Here is a 22,065-nt window from a genome sequence, read left to right as displayed (position 1 = left end):
ACCCTGCACTGTTGCAGATCTTGCCGAATTCAACAACAAGGTGCAAAAATGTGTCCAGTTTTGGCTGGGCTATGTATAGACTGTCCGTGGACACGATAAGAAGAAGTTTTGAAATTTTCAGTTGACCTAGTCTCAACAACCTTTTGGTGAGGAAGTGTTTCCTGATGTCACCCCTGAACAGCTTAGCTCTAATTTTAAGGTTACGCCCCTTTGTTCTGGACTCCCACGCCAGAGGAAACAGTGTTTTCTCTATCTATCCTATTAACTCCTTTAAACACCTCAATTAGATCACCCTTTAATCTTCTATACTCAAGGGAATACAAGCCTAGTTTATGCAACCTGTCCTCATAATTTAACCTTTTTAGCCCAGGTATCATTCTGGTAAATCTGCATTGTATCCCCTCCAAGGCCAATATATCCCTCCTGAAGTGCGGTGCCCAGAGCTGAACGCAGTACTCTAAATGGGGTCAAACCACAGCAGAAGGCTGTGGGTTAAAGCCCCATGACAGATATAAGCAGATAATTTAGGTGGACATTTCAGCGCAGTACTGAGGGAGTGCTGCATTGTCAGAGGTACTGTCTTTCAAGTGAGATTTTAAACCGAGGCCCTGTCTGCTCATTTCATAGGTTAGATTCCAGGAAGTTCATCTTTTTGCAGAGACTGATCGAACTCTTCAAGTTACCAGGAGATGCAGTGAGTGTGGATTCACTGCAAGTGTTCAAAAGGGAGCTAGACGAGTTCCTGCAGGTGGATTAGAGAGGTGGGTGGGTTGACAGGAATAGTGGCACCAGTCATCGCGGCACCAGTCATCGCAATCTCCTTGCGCTTAATTGATTGCCTACAGTGGTTGGAGAGGAATATCACAGCTTTTTTCCCTCCCCATTCTGTGCCTGTCCCAGGAGATTGCAAGGGTTTGGGGGGGGGGAGGGCAGGTGAGGAGCGCGGTGGGGGCTTATGATGAGGTTAATAGGTTGCACCGTGTGGGACAAGAGAGGCTTGATGGACCAGCTAAAATATTCCAGTCCTTTTCAGTTTGTTCCCCTGGTGTCCTGGCTAATATTTATCCCTCAAACAATACCACCAAAACAGATTAACGGTCCATTCATCATATTTGCTGTTTGTGGGACCTTGCTGTGCACAAATTGGTGCTGCGTTTGCCTGCATAACAACAAGTGACTACACTTCAAAAATATTTCATTGGCTGTGAAGTGCTTTGTAATATCCTGAGGACGTGAAAGGCGGTCCATGTAATTTCAAGTTTTCTCTTTCTCAAACTGAAAGCTCCTGGTATTACGCATAATAAACTTATGTCTTGTTCATTGCAAATTAACAAAGTTATTGGTGACTCAGACACTACCTCATGCTCAGAATCTCTGACGCTTTGCATTGACGCTGCCTGTGTCTTCAGCAGTCCCATCATAGTCTGATACAGAACCACGTTTTTACATGGCTTCGCTTGTGGGTCAACCTGCAGGACAGTAAAAATAGTAGATGGATTTCTTTAACGTCAGCATCTCAATTGCTCTTTCTCGTGGTCACAGGTTTAGATATCACTCTGACAAAGGTAGAAAATAAGAAACAGTCACATCTGCTATTCTGAAGTACAATGGAAACTAGACTGGACCTAAGGGGTGAATTTTAACACCCAAAAACAGGTAGGTTGGGGTTGGCTCAGATGCTAAATTTTTTAAAATCTGAAACGAGACCCCAACCCAGCTCCAACCTGCCCACCTATGGGTTTAATGGAGGCAGGATAAGGTGAAGGCAGCCAACCCGCTTCCAAGAGACGGGTTGGCAATTTAAATGTTTTAATGAGGCTGGCAGCCTCTGATTTAACCTGATTTGCAGGTTTAACAGTGGCCGGCCGGATTTCCCATGCCCCGGCAGCTGAAGGGAGGCAAGGACAACTTTGGGGAGATGGTAACTGCCTTTACAGTACTGCTTGTGGGCCAGGAGGAGCAAGAGTGCTTCCCCCCACCCCCCCCCCATACAAAGACCTCCGGGGTCAGGGATCGGACCGCACCCCGGGATCGGACCCCCCCGCCCCAGGATCGTGGATCGGACCTACCTGCTCCTGCAGCTTGCTCCAGAGAGTTCCCCCGCCCGACTGGAAGCCAAGCCTGTCAATCATGCTGACTTCCGGGCAGGGAACTTGTCAAGGACAAAAGATGCACGCTGTGGAGCACAACGTGCGGGGAAAGACGGACTTCCGGGTTATGCGTACGAAACTCCGCGCCCCCCGCCCCCCCCAAGTAACCCACCCCTGTTAATATCCAGGTTAAGGTCCCTGAATATTAGCTTTTACCTGTTGCTGGGTATCCACAATATCTCTCTGGCCTCTCTAATGGGCAGGGTAATGTAGGTCTGCACCTGTGATTCTCCATAAGTGACCTACTGATTTCAGACATTCCCTGGAACAGGAGTAGGCTATTCAGCCCCTCCAGCCTGTTCCACCATTTAATTAGTTCATGGCTGATCTGTATCTCAACTCCATCGAGCCGCCTTTGATCCATTTCCCTTGATACCCTTATGTAGTAAAAATCTTTGACCTCAGTCTTGAAAATTTCAATTCACCCAGAATCCACAGCCTTTTGGGGGAAGAGAATTCCATCCCTTGTGTGAAAAGTGCTTCCTAATTTTATTCCTGAAAAGTCTAGCTCTAATCTTAAGATTGCACCCTCTTGTTCTGGATTTCCCCACCAGAAGAAATAGTTTCTCTGTATCTACCCTATCGAGTCCCTTTATCATTTTAAACACCCCGATCAGATCACCCCCTCAACCTTCTAAACTCAAGGGAATACAAACCACGTTTATACAACTATCCTCTAATTTTACCCCATTTAGCCCCGGTATAATTTTTGTAAATCTGCACTGTACCCCCCTCTACATCCAATATATTCTTCCTGAGGTGTGGTGCTCAGAACTAAATGCAATACTCTAGATAGGGTCTGACCAAGGCTCTGTACAACAAGAGCATAACTTCCTCTCCTGTGTATTCAAACCCTCTTGAGGTAAAGGCCAACAATCCATTGGCCTTTTTCATTACATTTTGTATCTATGCACTAGCTTTTAGTGATTTGTGTACCTAGAGACCCAAAGCCCTTTGCTCCTCCACAGTGTTGTGTATGTGCCTTTAAGAGAAGAACTGATTCTATGCTGCAGCACCCCTGTATATAAAGCCATAGCAGGCTTCTGTATTTCAGTCTGTTACCCTCTGTTCAGTAAAATACCTGTTTAATTGTTCTCCCGCAGTCCGTGTATTATTGGGGCGCGGACTTTACAGTGGCGACGAGCAAGTTCGAACTCACCTGCAGTACTGCATCACCTCACGGGGATCTTTCCCTGAGAAGAAGTTTCTTGGAGGTCGAAGTCAGAGCAACGGGCATCGACCGCGGGCAACCGCCCAAGGATCCATCGGTGTTCGGAGAATTGCGGGAGAGGCTGTGGAGAGCTGGGCTTGGCTCCCCAGTCAAGGTGTTCCAGCAAATCATGCTGGTAGCAGGTAGTGCGCTGACCCTTCCAGACTGCGGCGGGCTCGAGCTCGATCGAGCGGCTCTGCAAAAGGGGCCGCGCAGCGTCGCTGGGAGGAAAAAGAGAGCGAGAGGGTGGAGCGCACAGGGCGCGGTCGGTGCTCAAGAACCGGGCAGCGGAGAGGAAATAAACGAGGGGAAGGAAAAGTGAGAGGCGGCGAAGCTGCGGGTCGCCGCCATTACCCTGTAGAACGCTAGGAGCAGCGTGGCAGCAAGGGGAAGAAGGAAAAGCGCGGGAGGTGCCATTTTATTCCATTGGGGAAGAAGGAAAAGCGTGGGAGGCGCCATTTTATTCCATTGGGGAAGAAGAAAAAGCGCGGGAGGCGCCATTTTAAATCACCCAAGATGCCGAAGAGTGGCAGTATCACTGCTTTCGACAACGAGGTAGAAGACTGGACCACGTATGTGGAAAGAATTTAAGTATACTGCAATGCCAATGAGGTGGCCAATGGAAAGAAGGCGTCGGTATTATTACATTTAATGGGCACGAGAACGTACGGCCTATTGCGGAATTTAATTACCCCAGCTAAACCAATGGAGAAAAGTTTTGAAGAGATTGTTAATATCTTACAGGAACACCTAAACCCTACACCGCTGCTGATAGCAGAAAGATTCAAGTTCCACAAAATAAACCAGCACAAAGATGAGAACAATGCTGACTATCTTACGGAACTACGCAAGTTATCGAAGCACTGCCAGTTCGGAGCAGGACTGGCAGACACCTTACGGGATAAGTTTGTCTGCGGGCTCCAGAGTGAAGGAACCCAGAAACGACTACATTCGGAAAAGGACCTGACGCTAGAACAGGCTTTCAGCATGGCAGTATCCTACGAAGCAGCAGCGCGGGGAGCTGCGGAAATACAACAGAAACCACAAGAATACAGCGCTAACGAAATGGCGTATGGAGCAGAAAAGTGCTATCGCTGCGGCAGAACAACCCATGATCAGAAGGACTGCTGGTTTAAGGACAAAGTATGCAGGCAATGCGGGAAAATGGGACATATAGCAAGAGTCTGCAGGTCGGGAAAGAAAACCAACACTACAAGAACTACTAAGGAAAAGTACAAGAAAATAAAAAAAATGATAGACAGTAGTTCGGAAGATCAGGAGAGTGATAACGACTCCGGGAGCAGGAGACTAAGTTGTCTAAAGTTACACAATGTGATCGCAAAGGAGGATCACCGAACCATTTGGGTCACCCTCATGATAGCAGGGTCCCCAGTAAAGATGGAATTGGACACAGGATCAGCCATACTGTCATGAATCGACGAGACTATGAGCGGCTATTCTCACACATACCCTTGAAGGACACGTCCATTGTATTGAAGACATACACGGGGCAAAAAGTCTACCCCAGAGGAAAAATAAGGGTGCCAGTTGAATACAACAGCAAGGAAACACAGAAACTGTATCTATATATACTACCAGATGGAGGACCACCATTATTGGGACGTGAATGGATCCGAAAAATACAATTGGATTGGCATTCCATTCAGGCGCTATCTGTGACTGATAATAAGGATGATGATGTCACACCTGGGCGACTGTCAAAAATTCTAACTGACGTGAAAGAGGTGTTCCAACAAGGACTTGGGACTCTAAAAGGAGTAACGGCAACGATAAAAATCAAAGATAACGCAAATCCAAAATTTTTTAAGGCCAGACCAGTACCCTACACAATCCGCCCAGCCATTGAAGCAGAGCTGGAGAGTCTGGAGCGTTCGGGTGCGCTGTCCAAGGTGGACTGGAGCGAGTGGGCCACACCCATCGTTCCTATAATGAAGAAATCATTGAGCAGCACGCCTGGGGAACCGAAGAAGGTTCGCATCTGTGGGGACTTCAAGGTAACTGTGAACCCAGTCCTGCACACAGTACAATATCCACTTCCACGGATAGAAGATATTTTCACCTCACTATCTGGAGGGAAACGCTTTACAAAGATTGATCTGGCCCAAGCGTATCTACAAATGGAGGTGGAAGAAGTGTCTAGGAAATACCTCACGATAAACACTCACAAAGGCCTTTACCAGTACAATCGACTGGTATTCAGGGTAGCATCAGCCCCGGCTATTTGGCAGAGGGCGATGGAACAAGTCCTGCAAGGGATCTCGGGGACCCAGTGTTATTTGGACGACATCCTGGTTACGGGCGAAAATGACAGTGAATACCTTGCCAACCTGGAGCAGGTGCTCACGAGATTACAGGAATATGGGCTACGAGCCAACCGCCCCAAATGTGAGTTCTTCAGGAGACAAATCTCGTATTGTGGCCACATGATTGATGAGGAAGGGTTGCATAAGTCGCCGGACAAGATTGAGGCTGTAGTCAAGGCTCCAGCACCGGAAAATGTGTCGCAACTGAGGTCGTTCCTCGGGTTGGTGAACTACTACCATAAGTTCTTGCCGAATTTATCTACAATTCTGCACCCACTGAACGCACTACTGCAAACTGGAGTAACATGGAAATGGAGTGATGAGTGTAAGCGTGCCTTTCAGAAATGTAAATGCCTAATCACTTCAAAAGAAGTATTGGCCCACTACAATCCAACACTACCGATTCGGTTACCATGTGATGCGTCTCCCTACGGCATCGGAGCGGTGCTGTCACACAAATTCCCTGACGGTTCAGAGAGGCCAATAGCCTTTGCGTCGCGCTCGTTAACCTCAGCCAAGCGTAACTACGCCCAGATTGACAGGGAGGCCCTCAGCCTGGTGTGGGGGGTGAAGAAGTTCAATCACTATCTGCACGGGCAGAAATTCACCCTATTGACTGATCATCAGACCCTGGTCTCCATTTTTAACCCAAAGAAGGGCGTTCCGGTGATGACGGCACAACGGCTGCAAAGATGGTCACTTTTTCTAGGGGCACATCAGTACGACATAGAGTACAAGGGTACAAAACAGCATGGAAATGCTGATGGGCTGTTGCGCCTACCGTTGCCTACGGTAGAGGAAGCACCTGCAGTGGACCCTGTTGAGATATTCCATGCGACCGTAGTCAAATGTCTACCTGTTACAAACTCAAGTATAGAGAAGGAAACCCGAAATGACCCGACACTCTCTCGGGTATATGATTTGACGGTGAAGGGATGGCCAGCACATGGCGACTCACTGTTGCCAGCATTCTCGCCAAGGAGAGAACAGCTGTCTGTGTGCCGGGGGACCTTGATGTGTGGATCCCGAGTGGTAATTCCACCCAAGTTGAGAGAAAGAGTGCTCAATGAGCTTCATGAGGGTCATCTGGGAGGGGTAAAAATGAAGAGCCTAGCCAGGGCGTTTGTGTGGTGGCCGGGAATCGATAAAGAAATCGAGGATATGACCAAGAGATGCACAGGATGCCAGAAGGTCCAAAACGCTCCACCACAGGCCCCACTACATCCATGGGAGTGGCCCTCATCTCCATGGCAACGGGTACACATTGATTTTGCTGGTCCATTTATGGACTCAATGTTCCTAATCGCTGTGGACGCCCATTCGAAATGGCCAGAGGTCATCAAAATGTCCTCCACCACCATGCAGTCACCAACCAAGCTCCAGCCATAATGTTCTTCAACCGAAGGCTAAGATGTCGCCTGGATTTGCTCAAACCAAACATAAGACGAGATGTTGAGGATAAGCAATTCCAGCACATAAATGAGAAGCCAACCAGGAGCTTCAAGATAGGGCAACCAGTCTTGGCCCGCGACTACCGAACAGAAAAATGGCAGCCAGGAACGATATGCACACAGCAGGGACCACTAATGTACACAGTGGACGTTGGAGAGAGCATCGTGAGATGCCATGCTGACCAGATTCTAGAGTCACAGGAACAAGCCAAACCCATACCACGAGCAGGTGCACCTGGTAATCAACCCGAAGTACAGATTGCGTCTACCTCAGAAGCAGTGGTATTGGAAGCTGACGAACCAACCAATGACAATGAGCCAGAATCAACTCCGCCGCAAGAACAGGATACTCGAGAAAGGCGCTATCCAGTCAGGATCAGGAAGCCTCCTCAAAGACTGAACTTATAAATGATTATTTCAGTTGATGTATATAGTACAGAGAAAATTGTAATTGTAATTAGTTATTATTTAGTTGTTAAATGAATGTTATGTACTGTTTATCTAAAAGGGGAGGAATTGTTATGTATGTGCCTTTAAAAGAAGAACTGATTCTATACTGCAGTACTGGCAGTGACCACCTCTGTATATAAAGCCATAGCAGGCTCCTGTATTTCAGTCTTGAATTACTCTCTGTTCAGTAAATACCTGCTTTATTGTTCTCCTGCAGTCTGAGTATTATTTATACTCGGACATTACAGTTGACCCATTCTTTTTCGGGTCGGAACCCCACATTCAGGGAACCCGACCATTTCCCGCACGATCCAGAAAATCGAGCCCTTAATGTCTCTGCTAAAATAGCAAAGGAATGTCATGTGAGTGCATTAAGTATTAATTTGCTTATAATGCAAACAGTAAATTCTAGGCTCATAGGTGCAAAAGTGATAACAGAGCGCCCTGTCACTTGCTGTGTGGATACAGCTTCTGTTGCCACTGGAAGACAATGTAAGGGAATAGAATTGACAAGGTGCCACACAAAAGATTATTGCTCAAGGTAAAAAAATCACGGGATTGGGGGTAATATTCTGGCGTGGGTGGAGGATTGGCTCTCTAACAGAAAGCAGAGAGTTGGGATAAATGGTTCATTCTCAGACTGGCAATCAGTAACTAGTGGTGTTCCGCAGGGGTCAGTGCTGGGTCCCCAACTCTTTACAATCTATATTAACGATTTGGAGGAGGGGACCGAGTGTAACATATCAAAGTTTGCAGATGATACAAAGATGGGAGGGAAAGTAGTGAGTGAGGAGGACATAAAAAACCTGCAAAGGGACATAGACAGGCTAAGTAAGTGGGCAGAGATTTGGCAGATGGAATACAATATTGGAAAGTGTGAGGTTATGCACTTTGGCAGGAAAAATCATAGAGCAAGTTATTATCTTAATGGCAAGAAACTGGAAAGTACTGTAGTACAAAGGGATCTGGGGGTCCTGGTGCACAAAACTCAAAAAGTTAGTATGCAGGTGCAGCAAGTGATCAAGAAGGCCAATGGAATGTTGGCTTTTATTGCTAGGGGGATAGAATATAAAAATAGGGAGGTATTGCTGCAGTTGTACAAGGTATTGGTGAGACCGCACCTAGAATACTGCATACAGTTTTGGTGTCCATACTTAAGAAAAGACATACTTAGATACATAGAAGATAGGAGCAGGAGTAGGCCATTCGGCCCTTCGAGCCTGCTCTGCCATTCAATGAGATCATGGCTGATCATCCAAATTCAGTACCCGGTCCCTGCCTTCTCCCCATATCCCTTGATCCCTTTAGCCTTAAGAAATATATCCAACTCTTTCTTGAATATACTTAATGAACTGGCCTCCACCGCCCTCTGTGGCAGAGAATTCCACAGGTTCACCACTCTCTGGGTGAAGAAATTCCTCCTCATTTCAGTCCTAAATGGCTTACCCCTTATCCTTAGACTATGACCCCTGGTTCTGGACTCCCCGGCCATCAGAAACATCCTTCCTGCATCTAGTCTGTCCAGGCCTGACAGAATTTTATAGGTTTCAATGAGATCCCCTCTCAATCTTCGAAACTCCAGTGAGTATAAGCCCAATTTACACAATCTCTCCTCATACGTCATTCCTGCCATCCCAGGTATCAGCCTGGTGAATCTTCGCTGCACTCCTTCCATGGCAAGTACGTCCTTCCTCAGGTAAGGCGACCAAACCTGCACACAGTACTCAAGGTGTGGTCTCACCAAGGCCCTGTACAACTACAGCAAGACATCCTTGTTCTTGTACTCGAATCCTCTTGCTACGAAGGCCAACATACCATTTGCCTTCTTAACCGCCTGCTGCACCTGCATGCTTACCTTCAGCGACTGGTGTACAAGAACACCCAGGTCTCTTTGCACTTCCCCTTCTCCCAATCTATTACCATTCAAATAATAATCTGCCTTCCTGTTTTTGCCACCAAAGTGGATAACCTCACATTTATCCACATTATACTGCATTTGCCATGTTTCTGCCCAATCACCCAACCTGTCCAAATCGTGCTGGAGTTTCACGACATCCTCCTCACAGCATACCCTCCCCCCCAGCTTTGTGTCATCTGCAAATTTGGAGATATTACATCCAATTCCCTCATCCAGATCATTAATATATATTGTGAACAGCTGGGGTCCTAGGACCGATCCTTGAGGTACCCCACGAGTCACTGCCTGCCACTCGGAAAATGACCCGTTTATTCCAACTCTTTGCTTTCTGTCCGCCAACCAGTTCTCTATCCAAGTCAATACCTTGCCCCCAATCCCATGTGCCTTAATTTTGCACGCTAATCTCTTATGCGGGACCTTATCGAAAGCCTTCTGAAAGTCCAAATACACCACATCCACTGGTTCTCCCTTATCTATTTTACCAGTTACATCCTCAAAAAATTCCAGTAGATTAGTCAAGCATGATTTACCTTTTGTAAATCCATGTTGACTTTGTCCGATCCAGTCACTGCTTTCCAAGTGCTCTGCTATTACATCTTTTATAATGGACTCTAGCATTTTCCCCACTACCGATGTCAAGCTTACTGGTCTATAATTCCCCGCCTTTTCTCTACCACCTTTTTTGAATAGTGGGGTAACATTAGCTACCTGCCAATCCATGGGTACCGTTCCAGAGTCTATCGAGTTCTGGAAGATGACCAGCAATGCATCTACTATTTCTAGGGCCACTTCCTTAAGTACCCTGGGGTGTAGATTATCAGGCCCTGGGGATTTATCGGCCTTCAGTCCCATCAATTTTCCTAACACCATTTCCCTACAAATACTGATTTCTTTCAGTTCCACCCTTTCATCAGACCCTATGTTCCCCGGCATCTCTGGGAGGTTATTTGTGTCCTCCTTTGTGAAGACAGAACCAAAATATGTACTTAGTTGGTCTGCCATGTCTTTGTTCCCCATTATAAATTCACCCGATTCTGACTGCAAGGGACCTACGCTTGACTTCACCAATCTTTTTCTCTTCACATATCTATAAAAGCTTTTACAGTCAGTTTTTATGTTCTCTGCAAGCTTACTCTAATATTCTATTTTCCCTTTCTTAATTAATCCCTTTGTCTTCCTTTGTTGAATCCTAAGCTGCTCCCAATCCTCAGGATTATTGCTTTTTCTGGCCAATTTATATGCCCTCTCCTTGGACCTTATGCTATCCCTAATTTCCCTTGTTAGCCACGGTTGGGTCACCTTTTTTGTTTTATTTTTATGCCAAACTGGGATGAACAAATTCTGTAGTTCATCCATTCGGTCTTTGAATGTTTGCCAGTGCCTATCCACCGTCAACCCTTTGAGTGCTATTCCCCAATCAATTCTACCCAACTCGCTCCTCAGACCATCATAGTTTCCTTTATTTAAATTGAGGACCCTAGTCTCCGAGTCAACTACTTCATTCTCCATCTTAATGAAGAATTCGATCATATTATGATCGCTCTGACCCAAGGGACCTCTTACAACAATATTGCTAATTAATCCTTTCTCGTTACATAATACCCAGTCTAAGATGGCCTGATCTCTGGTTGGTTCCTCGACATATTGGTCCAGGAAACCATCCCGTAAACACTCCAGGAATTCCTCCTCCACAGTATTGTTACTCATTTGGTTGGTCCAATCTATATGTAGATTAAAGTCACCCATGATGACTGCTGTGCCCTTATTGCACGCTTCTTTAATTTCTCTTTTAATGCCATCCCCAACCTCCGCCTTACTGTTTGGAGGTCTACAAACCACTCCCACTAACGTTTTTTTCCCCTTAGTATTTCTCAATTCTACCCATACAGATTCCACCTCATCAGAGCTAATATCCTTCATTACAATTGTGTTAATCCCTTCTTTAACCAGTAATGCTACCCCACCTCCCTTTCCTTTTTGCCTATCTTTCCTGAATATCGAATACCCCTGGATGTTGAGTTCCCAGTCCTGGCCTTCCTTGAGCCACGTTTCCGTAATCCCAACCAAATCGTATTTGTTTACTTCTATTTGCGCAGCCAATTCATCCACCTTATTACAAATGCTCCTCGCATTAAGACACAAAGCCTTCAGGCTTGTTTTTTTAACGCTCTTAGACCTATTAGAATTATTATTTACTGTGGCCATGTTTGATTTAAACCGTTGATTTCTCTGACTGCCACTTTTGTTTTTCTCCTTCCTATTTTTTGCTTTTATCCTTGTTTCCCTTTCCTCTGTCTCCCTGCTCAGGTTCCCAACCCCCTGCCATTTTAGTTTAAACCCTCCCCCACAGCACTAGCAAACACTCCCCCTAGGACATTGGTTCCAGCCCTGCCCAGGTACAAACCGTCCGGTTTGAACTGGTCCCACCTCCCCCAGAACCGGTTCCAATGTCCCAGGAACTTGAATCCCTCCCCCTGGCACCATTCCTCTAGCCACGTATTCATCTGAAGTATCCTTCTATTTCTACTCTGACTAGCACGTGGCACTGGTAGCAATCCTGAGATTACTATCTTTGAGGTCCTGTTTTTTAATTTATCTCCTAACTCGCTATACTCCGCTTTTAGGACCTCATCCCGCTTTTTACCTATATCGTTGGTGCCTATATGCACCACGACAACTGGCTGTTCACCCTCCCCTTCCAAGATGTTCTGGAGTCGCTCAGAGACATCCTTGACCCTTGCACCAGGGAGGCAACACACCATCCTGGAGTCTCGTTTGCGGCCGCAGAAATGCCTATCTATTCCCCTTACAATTGAATCCCCTATTACTATAGCTCTACCCCTCTTTTTCCTCACATTCTGTGCAGCAGAGCCACTCCTGGTGCCAGGAAGTTGGCTGCTGCTGCCTTCCTCTGATAAGCCATCTCCCCCAACAGTTCTCAAAGTGGTGTATCTGTTGGAGAGGGGGATGGCCACAGGGGACCCCTGCACTACCTGCCTGTGCCTAGTACTCTGCCTGTTGGTCACCCGTTCCCTTTCTTCCTGTCCAACCTCTACCTGCGGTGTGTCCAACTCCGTAAATGTGCTATTCATGTTGTCCTGAGCATCGTGAACGCTCCAGTATGTGTCCAATCGCAGCTCCAGCGCCGCAATGCGGTCTGTCAGTAGCTGCAGCTGGACACACTTCCTGCACATGTAGTTGTCGAGTCAGTACAAAGAAGGTTCAGTCGGTTAATTCCGGGGATGAGGGGGTGGACATATGATGAGAGGTTGAGTAGATTGGGACTCTACTCATTGGAGTTCAGAAGAATGAGAGGCGATCTTATTGAAACACATAAGATTGTGAAGGGGCTTGATCGGGTGGATGCGGTGAGGATGTTCCCAATGATGGGTGAAACAAGAACTAGGGGGCATAATCTTAGAATAAGGGGCTGCTCCTTCAAAACTGAGATGAGGAGAAACTTCTTCACTCAGAGGGTGGTAGGTTTGTGGAATTTGCTGCCCCAGAAAGCTGTGGAAGCTACATCATTAAATAAATTTAAAACAGAAATAGATAGTTTCCTAGAAGTAAAGGGAATTAAGGGTTACGGGGAGCGGGTAGGAAATTGGACATGAGTCTAAGTTCGGAATGGTCGTGGCCCTGTGGGTAGTGGAGCGGGCCCAGGGGCCGTGTTGCCTGGTTCTGCTCCAACTTCTTGTGTTCTAATTCTGTTAGATTTCAGGAGAGGGTTTTATTCCTGTTCCTGGCTGGGGTGGAGATCGCCTTTATAGAAGGTAAATACTGTAGAAAATATAGGGACAGAGTGATCTCCTGGACGAGTTTCGATCGCCTAGATGGGTTGGAGAAGAATTTCCCAGATTTTTTCTCCCAAATTGGCCATTGTTTTTTTTTATCTGGTTTTTTGCCTCTCCTGGGAGATCACATGGGTTCGGGTGGGATGGAGAGTGATAGTAGATTTGAGGTTAGGATCAGATCAGCCATGATCTTATTGAATGGTGGAGCAAGCTCGAGGGGCCAATTGGCCTACTCCTGCTCCTATTTCTTATGTTCTTATGTAATTCCAGCTCAGGCACCATCCCACAGTCATGTAAGCCATGAAGGCTCAGATGCTATGGAGCACCAGCTCTGCTGAGAGTTGCAAATAAAGACAAGTTGGCTTGAAATAAGGCGTGGACCATATTACAAGTGCCACTGTCCTAGATGTTTACAATCCCATCCTTAACTGATCTTGCCAACCCTAACCAGTGATACCAGGAACACTACAGGCCTAGGCACCAAATGCTGATCAGTTGCTTTTAGTTTATTCAGAGACAATCCTGTCATTCACATGGTTGTGGTTGTTGCCAATTATATCAGCCCCAGGACATCATTGCAGGATCATCTCCAACGAGAGAGAGAATAACCACCTCCGCCTGACAATCGATGATATTATCATCGTCAAGTTCCCCCACGGTCAACATCCTGGAGCCACCTCCTGGACCAGCCACAGAAATGCCGTAGCTAGTAGAGCAGGTCAGAGGCTGGGTATTCTGCGGAGAGTGGCTCACCTCCTGACTCTCCAAAGACTCTCCACCACCGACAAGGCACAAGTCAGGAAAATTCTCCACTTGCTTGGATCGGTGCAGCTCCAACAACACTCAAGACACGCAACGCAGGACAAGGCAGTCCGCTTGACTGGCAATTCATCCAAAAGCTTAAACATCCACTCCCTCCATCACCAGCGTGCAGTGTGTACTATCTACAGGATGTACTGCAGCCTCTCGCCAAGGCTTCTTCAGCAGCATCTTCCAAACCCGCAACCTCCACCACCTAGAAGGACAAGGGGAGCTAGTGTATGGGAACACCATCACCTGCAAGATCCCTTCCAAGTCACACACCATCCCAACTTGGACATATATCGTCGTTCCTTCATCATTGCTGGGTCAAAATCCTAGAACTCCCTACCTAACAGCACTGTGGGAGTATCTTCACCACACGGACTGCAGTGGTTCAAGAAGGCCCACTACCAACTTCAGGGGCAACTACGGATTGACAATAAATGCCGGCCTTGAAGATAAAAACAATGTACTTTTTGGTGTGCTGATACGGTGTTACTCTACCTCGAACGTGATGACAATCTGCTCCATGTTAACCTCCTGGTCATCCTTTTGCATCAAGTTTGGCGGGAGGATGAACTCCCGCTTCACTGCTGTGATCCTGTCATCCTCTCGATGATATGTCAGCTGGATATGCTCCACAGTGATCAGGAATATTTGCTCCGCCACATCCTGGTGGGCTGGCTTTTTCCTGTTTCTGGCAAAACGTTCTGTTATTTTCTAAAAGGCAAAGAGAGAACTTTTTTATTTATATATATTATTTGTTGTTTTAAACATTGCTTTAAAATGGCTTTACAGGAATGGTGACAACAATGGCGATACAAAGGAAGACTTGTATTTATATAGCGTCTTTCATGACCTTAGGACGTCTCAAAGTGCTTTGCAGCCAATGAAGTACTTTTTGGAGCGTAGTCACTGTTGTAATGTAGGAAATGCGGCAGCCAATTAGCGCACTGCAGGATTCCACAAACAGCAATGTGATAATGATCAGATAATCAGTTTTTGTTATGTTGATTGAGGGATAAATATTGGCCAGGACGCCGGGGATAACTCCCCTGCTCTTCTTCGAAATAGTGCCACGGCATCTTTTACGTCTACCCGAGAGGACAGACAGAGCCTTGGTTTAACTTCTCACCCAAAAGTACTGCGCTGGAGTGTCAGCCTGGATTATGTGCACAGGTCTCTGGAGTGGGACTTGATCCTTCTGATTTAGAGGCAAGAGTGCTACCAACTGAGTCAGGGCTCATGACATACATTAAAAAATGTTTTCCCATTTTTCTGCCCTACCATTTTGGAAACATTTTGGGCGCCAGCAGCTCTCTGTTGCCTCACCCAAGTGGTCATTCCTCATATGCAGGCCTACACTAAGTGCTGGGAGGGCTATCCAACCATGGGGGGGGGGAGGGGGGCATCATAGCCGAGCCCAACTCTGTTCCCACACACAGAGGCGCGATCGATTTCTGCGGCGGTTCTCCCGATTGTACCTTTGGCGGACAATCCACATAAACATTTCTCAATGGTGATGCTGGGAGCCTGAACATTCCCGTCCCCAGCACTGTCATCCCTCACCTTGACGAGACAAAATTCAAGCCAAAGTAGCTATTAAGAATTCTGTATTTGTATTTTGTAGGTGCAGTTTTATTTCTGTCTTCAGACACCTTCTCGGGCAACAGGTGTCATAGAGTCATAGAGTTATACAGCACAGAAAGAGGCCCTTCGGCCCATCGTGTCCACGCCGGCCATCAAGCCCCATCTATTCTAATCCCATTTTCCAGCACTTGGTCCGTAGCCTTGTATGCTATGGCATTTCAAGTGCTCATCTAAATGCTTCTTGAATGTTGCGAGGGCTCCTGCCTCTACCACCCTTTCAGGCAGTGAGTTCCACATTCCAACCACCCTCTGGATGAAAAAGTTTTTCCTCAAATACCCTCTAAAGCTCCTGCCCCTTATCTTAAAACTATGCCCCCTGGTTATTGACCCCTCTACTAAGGGAAAAGTTCCTTTCTATCTGCCCTATCTATGCCCCTCATAACTTTTTACACCTCAATCAGGTCCCCCCTCAGCCTTCTCTGCTCTGAGGAAAACAACCCCAACCTGTCCAGTCTCTCTTCATAGCTGAAGCGCTCCAGCCCAGGTAACATCCTGGTGAATCTCCTCTGCACCCTCTCCAATACAATCACATCCTTCCTATAGTGTGGCGACCAGAACTGCACACAATATTCCAGCTGTGACCTGACTAGCGTTTTGTTTGGTCCATCATAACCTCCCTGCTCTTATATTCCATGCCTCGGCTAATGAAGGCAAGTATCCCATATGCCATTTTAACCACCTTATCTACCTGTCCTGCTGCCTTCAGGGATCTATGTACATGCACACCAAGGTCCCTCTGATCCTCTGTCCTTCCTAGGGTCCTACCATTCATTGTGTATTCCCTTACCTTGTTAGTCCTCCCAAAATGCATCACCTCACACTTTTCAGGGTTAAATTCCATTTGCCACTGTTCTGCCCATCTGACCAACCCGTCTATATCGTCCTGTAGACTAAGGCTTACCTCCTCGCTATTTACCACTCCACCAATTTTCGTGTCATCTACGAACTTACTGATCATACCTCCTACATTCATATCTAAATCATTAATGTACACTACAAACAGCAAGGGACCCAGCACCGATCCCTGCGGTACACCACTGGACACAGGCTTCCAGTCACAAAAACAACCTACGACCATCACCCTCTGCCTCCTGCCACTAAGCCAATTTTGGATCCAATGTGCCAAATTGCCCTGGATCCCATGGGCTCGTACCTTCTTGACCAGTCTCCCATGCGGGACTTTGTCAAAAGCCTTACTGAAGTCCATGTGGACTACATCAACTGCACTACCCTCATCCACACACCTAGTCACCCCCTCGAAAAATTCAATCAAATTGGTTAGACATGATTTCCCCCTGACAAAGCCATGCTGACTAGCCTTGATTAATCCTTGCCTCTCCAAGTGGAGACTAATTCTGTCCTTCAGAATTTTTCCAATAATTTCCATACCACTGATGTTGCTCACTGGCCTGTAATTCCCTGGTTTATCCCTACTACCCTTCTTGAATAATGGTACTACGTTAGCTGTCCTCCAGTCCTCTGGCACCTCCCCTGTGGCCAGTGAGGTTCTGAAAATTTGTGTTAGAGCTCCTGCAATCTCCTCCCTTGCCTCACACAGCAGCCTGGGTTACATTTCACCTGGGCCTGGTGATTTATCCACTTTTAAGCCTGCTAAAACCGCTAGTACCTCCTCCTTCTCAATGCTAATTTGTTCAAGTATATCACAATCCCCCTGCCTGATTTCTATGCCTACATCGTCCATCTCCATAGTGAACACAGCTGAAAAATATTCATTTAAAACCTCACCTACATCTTCCAGCTCTACACACAGATTGCCACTTTGGTCCCTAATGGGCCCTACTCTTTCCCTGGTTATCCTCTTGCCCTTAATATACTTATAAAACACCTTGGGATTTTCCTTTATTTTGCCCACCAGTGATTTTTCATGCCCCCTCTTCGCTCTCCTCATTTCTTTTTTTAAGTACCCCCCTGTACTTTCTATACTCCTCTAGGGCTTCAACTGTTTTTAGTCCTTTGTATCTACCAAAAGCCTCCCTTTTTTTCCTAATCCATTCTTGTATATCCCTTGACATCCAGGGTTCCCTGTCTTATGTTCATTAATAAATAGACATTCTTATTATGAACACAGCTAGCTTTTGCTAGACACTTTTATTGAGCACATGTGGACCAGGTACAGTATCTGTAGAGGCTTCCATCTTGACTGCTGCCTTGTGGGTAGCCTAGTGCCTCATGGGTAATGTAGTCTTAATATATATACAGCTGGGTAGTGTAGTCTTAATACATACAGCTATATACAGCTCTACTGCTCCACCTAGTGTCCACCACAGAATGACATGTTATTGATCACTACACCTTCCTTGGTTCCCCAGGCGTGCTGCTCAATGACTTTTTCATCACAGGGATGATGGGTGTAGCCCACTCGCTCCAGTCTACCTTGGACAGTACACCCGAACGTTCCAGACTCTCCAGCACTGCTTTGACGGCTGGGTGGATCGCATAAGGTACCGGTCTGGCCTTAAAAAATTTTGGACTTGCGTTTTCTTCAATTTTAATCGTCGCTGTCATGCCTTTTAGTGTTCCGAGTCCTTGCTGGAACACTTCTTTCGCGTCAGTTAGGATCTTTGACAGTCGCCCAGCTCTATGGCTCCACCTAGTGTCCACTATAGAATGACATGTTATTGATCATTACATCCCCCTTTCTTTGAGGTTGAACAAAATCAATATCAATCAACTTTCAAGAAAACAATAAAGATAATATCAGTAACACTTTTGTTAGTGCTCTATAAACATAAACATTTTCAAAACAGTCAACACATTTTCAAAGCTTTACATTGTACTCAAAGATTAAGTCTATCAGGCTCTTTTACTTCACGTGTGGATCTTCTCAACACGGGTAAGTCTGATGTGTCTTCATGAGATTGTTCTGGCGGTGAATGACAAGATGCAGTTGCGGCATTGTCATCAATCTGCTCTTGAATAGTCTCTTGTGTTTTTAGGAGGGAACGGCGGTTCCTCCTGAGAATCTGTCCTTCCTTAGTTCTAACAGTGTATGACCTTGGTCCTACTTCCTCAAGAACTGTAGCTTTCCTGTTCCATGCATCTGGATCCTCAATCCTGACAACATCATCCCTTGTCAATGGTTTTAGAGTTTTGGATGACTTGTCATAATATGATTTCTGTTTCAGCTTTAACAGTTGAAGTCTCTGTCTCAGTTCCTCACTTTGCTGTTCTTTTGCACAGCAGGGTAGCGTGGTGCGCAACTTGCGACCCATTAGTAGTTCAGCAGGTGAAGAACCACAGTCTAAAGGTGAGGCTCGGTAGCTCAGCAGGGCGAGATAAGGGTCAGACTTGCTTTCTGTCGCTTTCTTCAGTAGCTGCTTGAGAACTTGAACACCTTTCTCTGCCTTACCATTTGACTGAGCATACAAAGGACTGGATGTGATGTGCTGAAAGTCATAATGTGCTGCAAACTGTTGCCACACCTTACAGTTGAAGCACGGACCATTGTCGCTAATGGCAATCCTGGGAATTCCATGTCTGGCGAAGATGGATTTCACATGCATTATGACACTGCTTGCTGTGGTGCTTGAGAGCAGCACCATCTCAGGATAGTTAGAATAGTAGTCAATCACTATTAGATAGTCTTTACCATTTAAATGAAAAAGGTCCATACCAACCTTTTGCCATGGTGCTGTTGGTATGTCAGCTACTATCACTGGTTCCTTTGCTTGTTTGTTTTGGTGTTTCTGACATGTCTCACATTTGCCTATCATGTTCTCAATGTCCTTATTTATGCCAGGCCAATAAACAGTGTCTCTTGCTCTCCTTTTGCATTTTTCAATTCCGAGGTGTCCCTCATGAATCCTTTTGAGCATGTTTTGACGTAGAGCCTGTGGAATGACTATTCTGTTCTGTTTTAGTAATAGTCCACTTGCGACACTCAATTCTGACCTTATGTGAAAATATTTTGGACAGGAACCTTTTGGCCAACCATGATGAATGTTCTCTATTACTGTTTGTAATACTGTATCTTTTACTGTTTCTTCTGCTATTTGCTTTGATTTTGTGTCTGACACGGGCAGCGCAGCAGTGACCATACTCACATGAACATCCACGTCTTCTTCAGTAGAGCTCACATGACTCATTGTGGGTGCTCGGGATAGTGCATCTGCTAACACTATGTATTTGCCTGGTGTGTAGATCAGTTCAAAGTCATATCTTTGCAGCTTCATCATGAGTCGTTGAATCCTTGGAGACATCTCATTCAGGTTTTTTTTTTATAATGGCACCCAGAGAGTTGTGGTCTGTCTCAACTGTGAAGGTGGGAAGTCCATATATGTAGCCATGAAACTTTTCTAGTCCAACTACCAAGCCTAGACATTCCTTTTCAATCTGGGCGTATCGACACTCAGTATCAGTCATAGACCTGGAGGCATAGGCAACAGGCTTCCAATCTTCACCCTCTGCTTGTAGCAAGACCGCACCTAGGCCATCTTTTGATGCATCCGTTGACACTTTGATTCTTTTTATTGGGTCAAAGAAGGTGAGTACAGGTGTGGTTGTCAGCACTGTTTTGAGGTTTATCCACTCTTGTTCATGTCTTTCTGTCCATGCGAACTCATTTGTTTTATGTAGCAGGTCTCGCAGACAGGCTGTCTTGGCTGACAAGTTAGGAATGAACTTTCCAATGAAGTTTATCATCCCCATGATGCGTAGCACTCCTTTTTTGTCAGTGGGTCGGGGCATTTTGAGTATGGCGTTTACTTTTTCCATATCTGGCTCTATTCCTTTACCAGATAGATTATCTCCTAGGAAAGTGACTTCCTGGACACCAAACTGACACTTGGCTTTGTTGAGCTTCAGTCCATTCTGGCGTATGCTCTGTAGCACTTTAGTCAGTCTCTCATTGTGTTCTTTCAGTGTGGAGCCCCAGATGATGATGTCATCAACATAGACCCGAACTCCTTCCAGACCTTCAATTATGTGTTCCATCGCTCTATGAAAGATTTCAGATGCAGATATTATCCCGAAAGGCATTCTGAGGAAACAATACCTGCCAAATGGTGTGTTGAAGGTACAGTATTTGGTGCTCTCTTCATCCAGTTTTAGTTGCCTAAAATCCTTGTGAGGCATTGAGCTTTGTAAAGTATCTGGCACCTGATATTTCACTGATTTCTTCTCGCTTGGGAATCTGGTAGTGTTCACGTTTTATGTTTGCATTTAAGTCCTTTGGATCCATGCATATTCTTAGATCATTGTTCTTTTTCTTTACCCATACCATGGAGTTAACCCAGTCTGTTGGCTCTTCGACTTTCCTGATGGCTCCTAGTGTGGTCATTCTGTCCAGTTCATTCTTGAGCCAATCACGCAGGGGTGCTGGAACTCTTCATGGAGCATGTACCACTGGCTGAGCATCCTGCTTTAGCTGGATCTTGTAAGTGAATGGTAGAACTCCAAATCCTTTGAACACATCCTGGAAATTATTCACTACAGAATCCACCGAGTCATCTGGTCTGCTTATGGCACAGTTTATACGGTAGACTCTTTTGACCAGTTCTAAGTCCTCACAAGCTTTGTCACCCAGTAGTGAATCAAGCCTTTCAGCCACAACAGAAAACATGAGATGATGCACTTTGTCTTTGACTGTCACTTTAAGTCTGCATACACCTAAGCTATCTATTTTCTGTCCATTATAGTCCTTCAGTAGTACTGACTTTTTCTGTATTTTGGGCTTTTCTTTCACATTGTTAATGTCACTCATACTGATTAAGTTTGCTTTTGCCCCAGTGTCTAGTTTCAAGGTAACTAATGCTCCATTTACCTGCAGTGGGATCATCCATTTGTCCTCTTTTACTGCATTAACTTTATGTTCAGCATTGTCCATTTCTGAGGGCTGCACATTTTCTGTATCCTTTTTGATATTGTCACATGACACCATTCCTACAAAAAATGTCTCACTTAAATCAGTGTCCTCAATTACATTAACTCGTTGCCCTTTCTTAGTTTGTACTTTTGAAAAGCATTGTTTGGCAAAGTGATTCTTTCCGTTACACTTTGTGCACATTTTTCCAAATGCTGGGCATTGTCTTAACTGGTGTTTGTAACCACAGCGTTTACAATTAAAAATTTCATCCTCCGATTGCTTTTCATTTCTGTTCTGCCCATGTTTCTTCTCTTTACAGGACACAGCACCGACAGCAGCATTATCACTCATTACAATCGCATCATTATTGATTTCACTGAAAGTCTTCACGTGCTTTCGAGCTAGCTCGCTGGCTTGGCATATTTTCACCGCATTTTCCAAATTTAGTTCGGTTTCTCTCAACAGACGTTCCCTGACTTTTTTATCATGAATA

The 22,065-nt window shown here is 45.8% G+C and overlaps 1 protein-coding gene across 2 annotated transcripts in view; it reads right to left on the bottom strand.

The window, feature by feature from the left end:
- The window catches only part of drc7 (dynein regulatory complex subunit 7), a 166,415-nt gene that overhangs the window by 51,911 nt on the left and 92,439 nt on the right, over positions 1-22,065 (bottom strand). Inside the window, exons 8-9 of one of the 2 annotated variants that reach the window (XM_085980799.1) lie at positions 14,603-14,818; positions 1,359-1,469 (exon numbers count right to left, since the gene is read on the bottom strand). In XM_085980799.1, coding sequence (XP_085836925.1) covers positions 1,359-1,469; positions 14,603-14,818 — 327 coding nt within the window. The remainder of the gene's footprint in view (positions 1-1,358; positions 1,470-14,602; positions 14,819-22,065) is intronic. The other variant, XM_085980801.1, reaches the window with a different exon arrangement.

The sequence above is a fragment of the Somniosus microcephalus genome, unplaced genomic scaffold (genome assembly GCF_052327205.1).
Source record: "Somniosus microcephalus isolate GS21.2 unplaced genomic scaffold, FLI_Smic_1.0 scaffold558, whole genome shotgun sequence".
Lineage (NCBI taxonomy): Eukaryota > Metazoa > Chordata > Chondrichthyes > Squaliformes > Somniosidae > Somniosus > Somniosus microcephalus.
The sequence above is the reverse complement of the archived record's forward strand: the minus strand, read 5'-3'. Positions and strand labels throughout refer to the sequence as shown.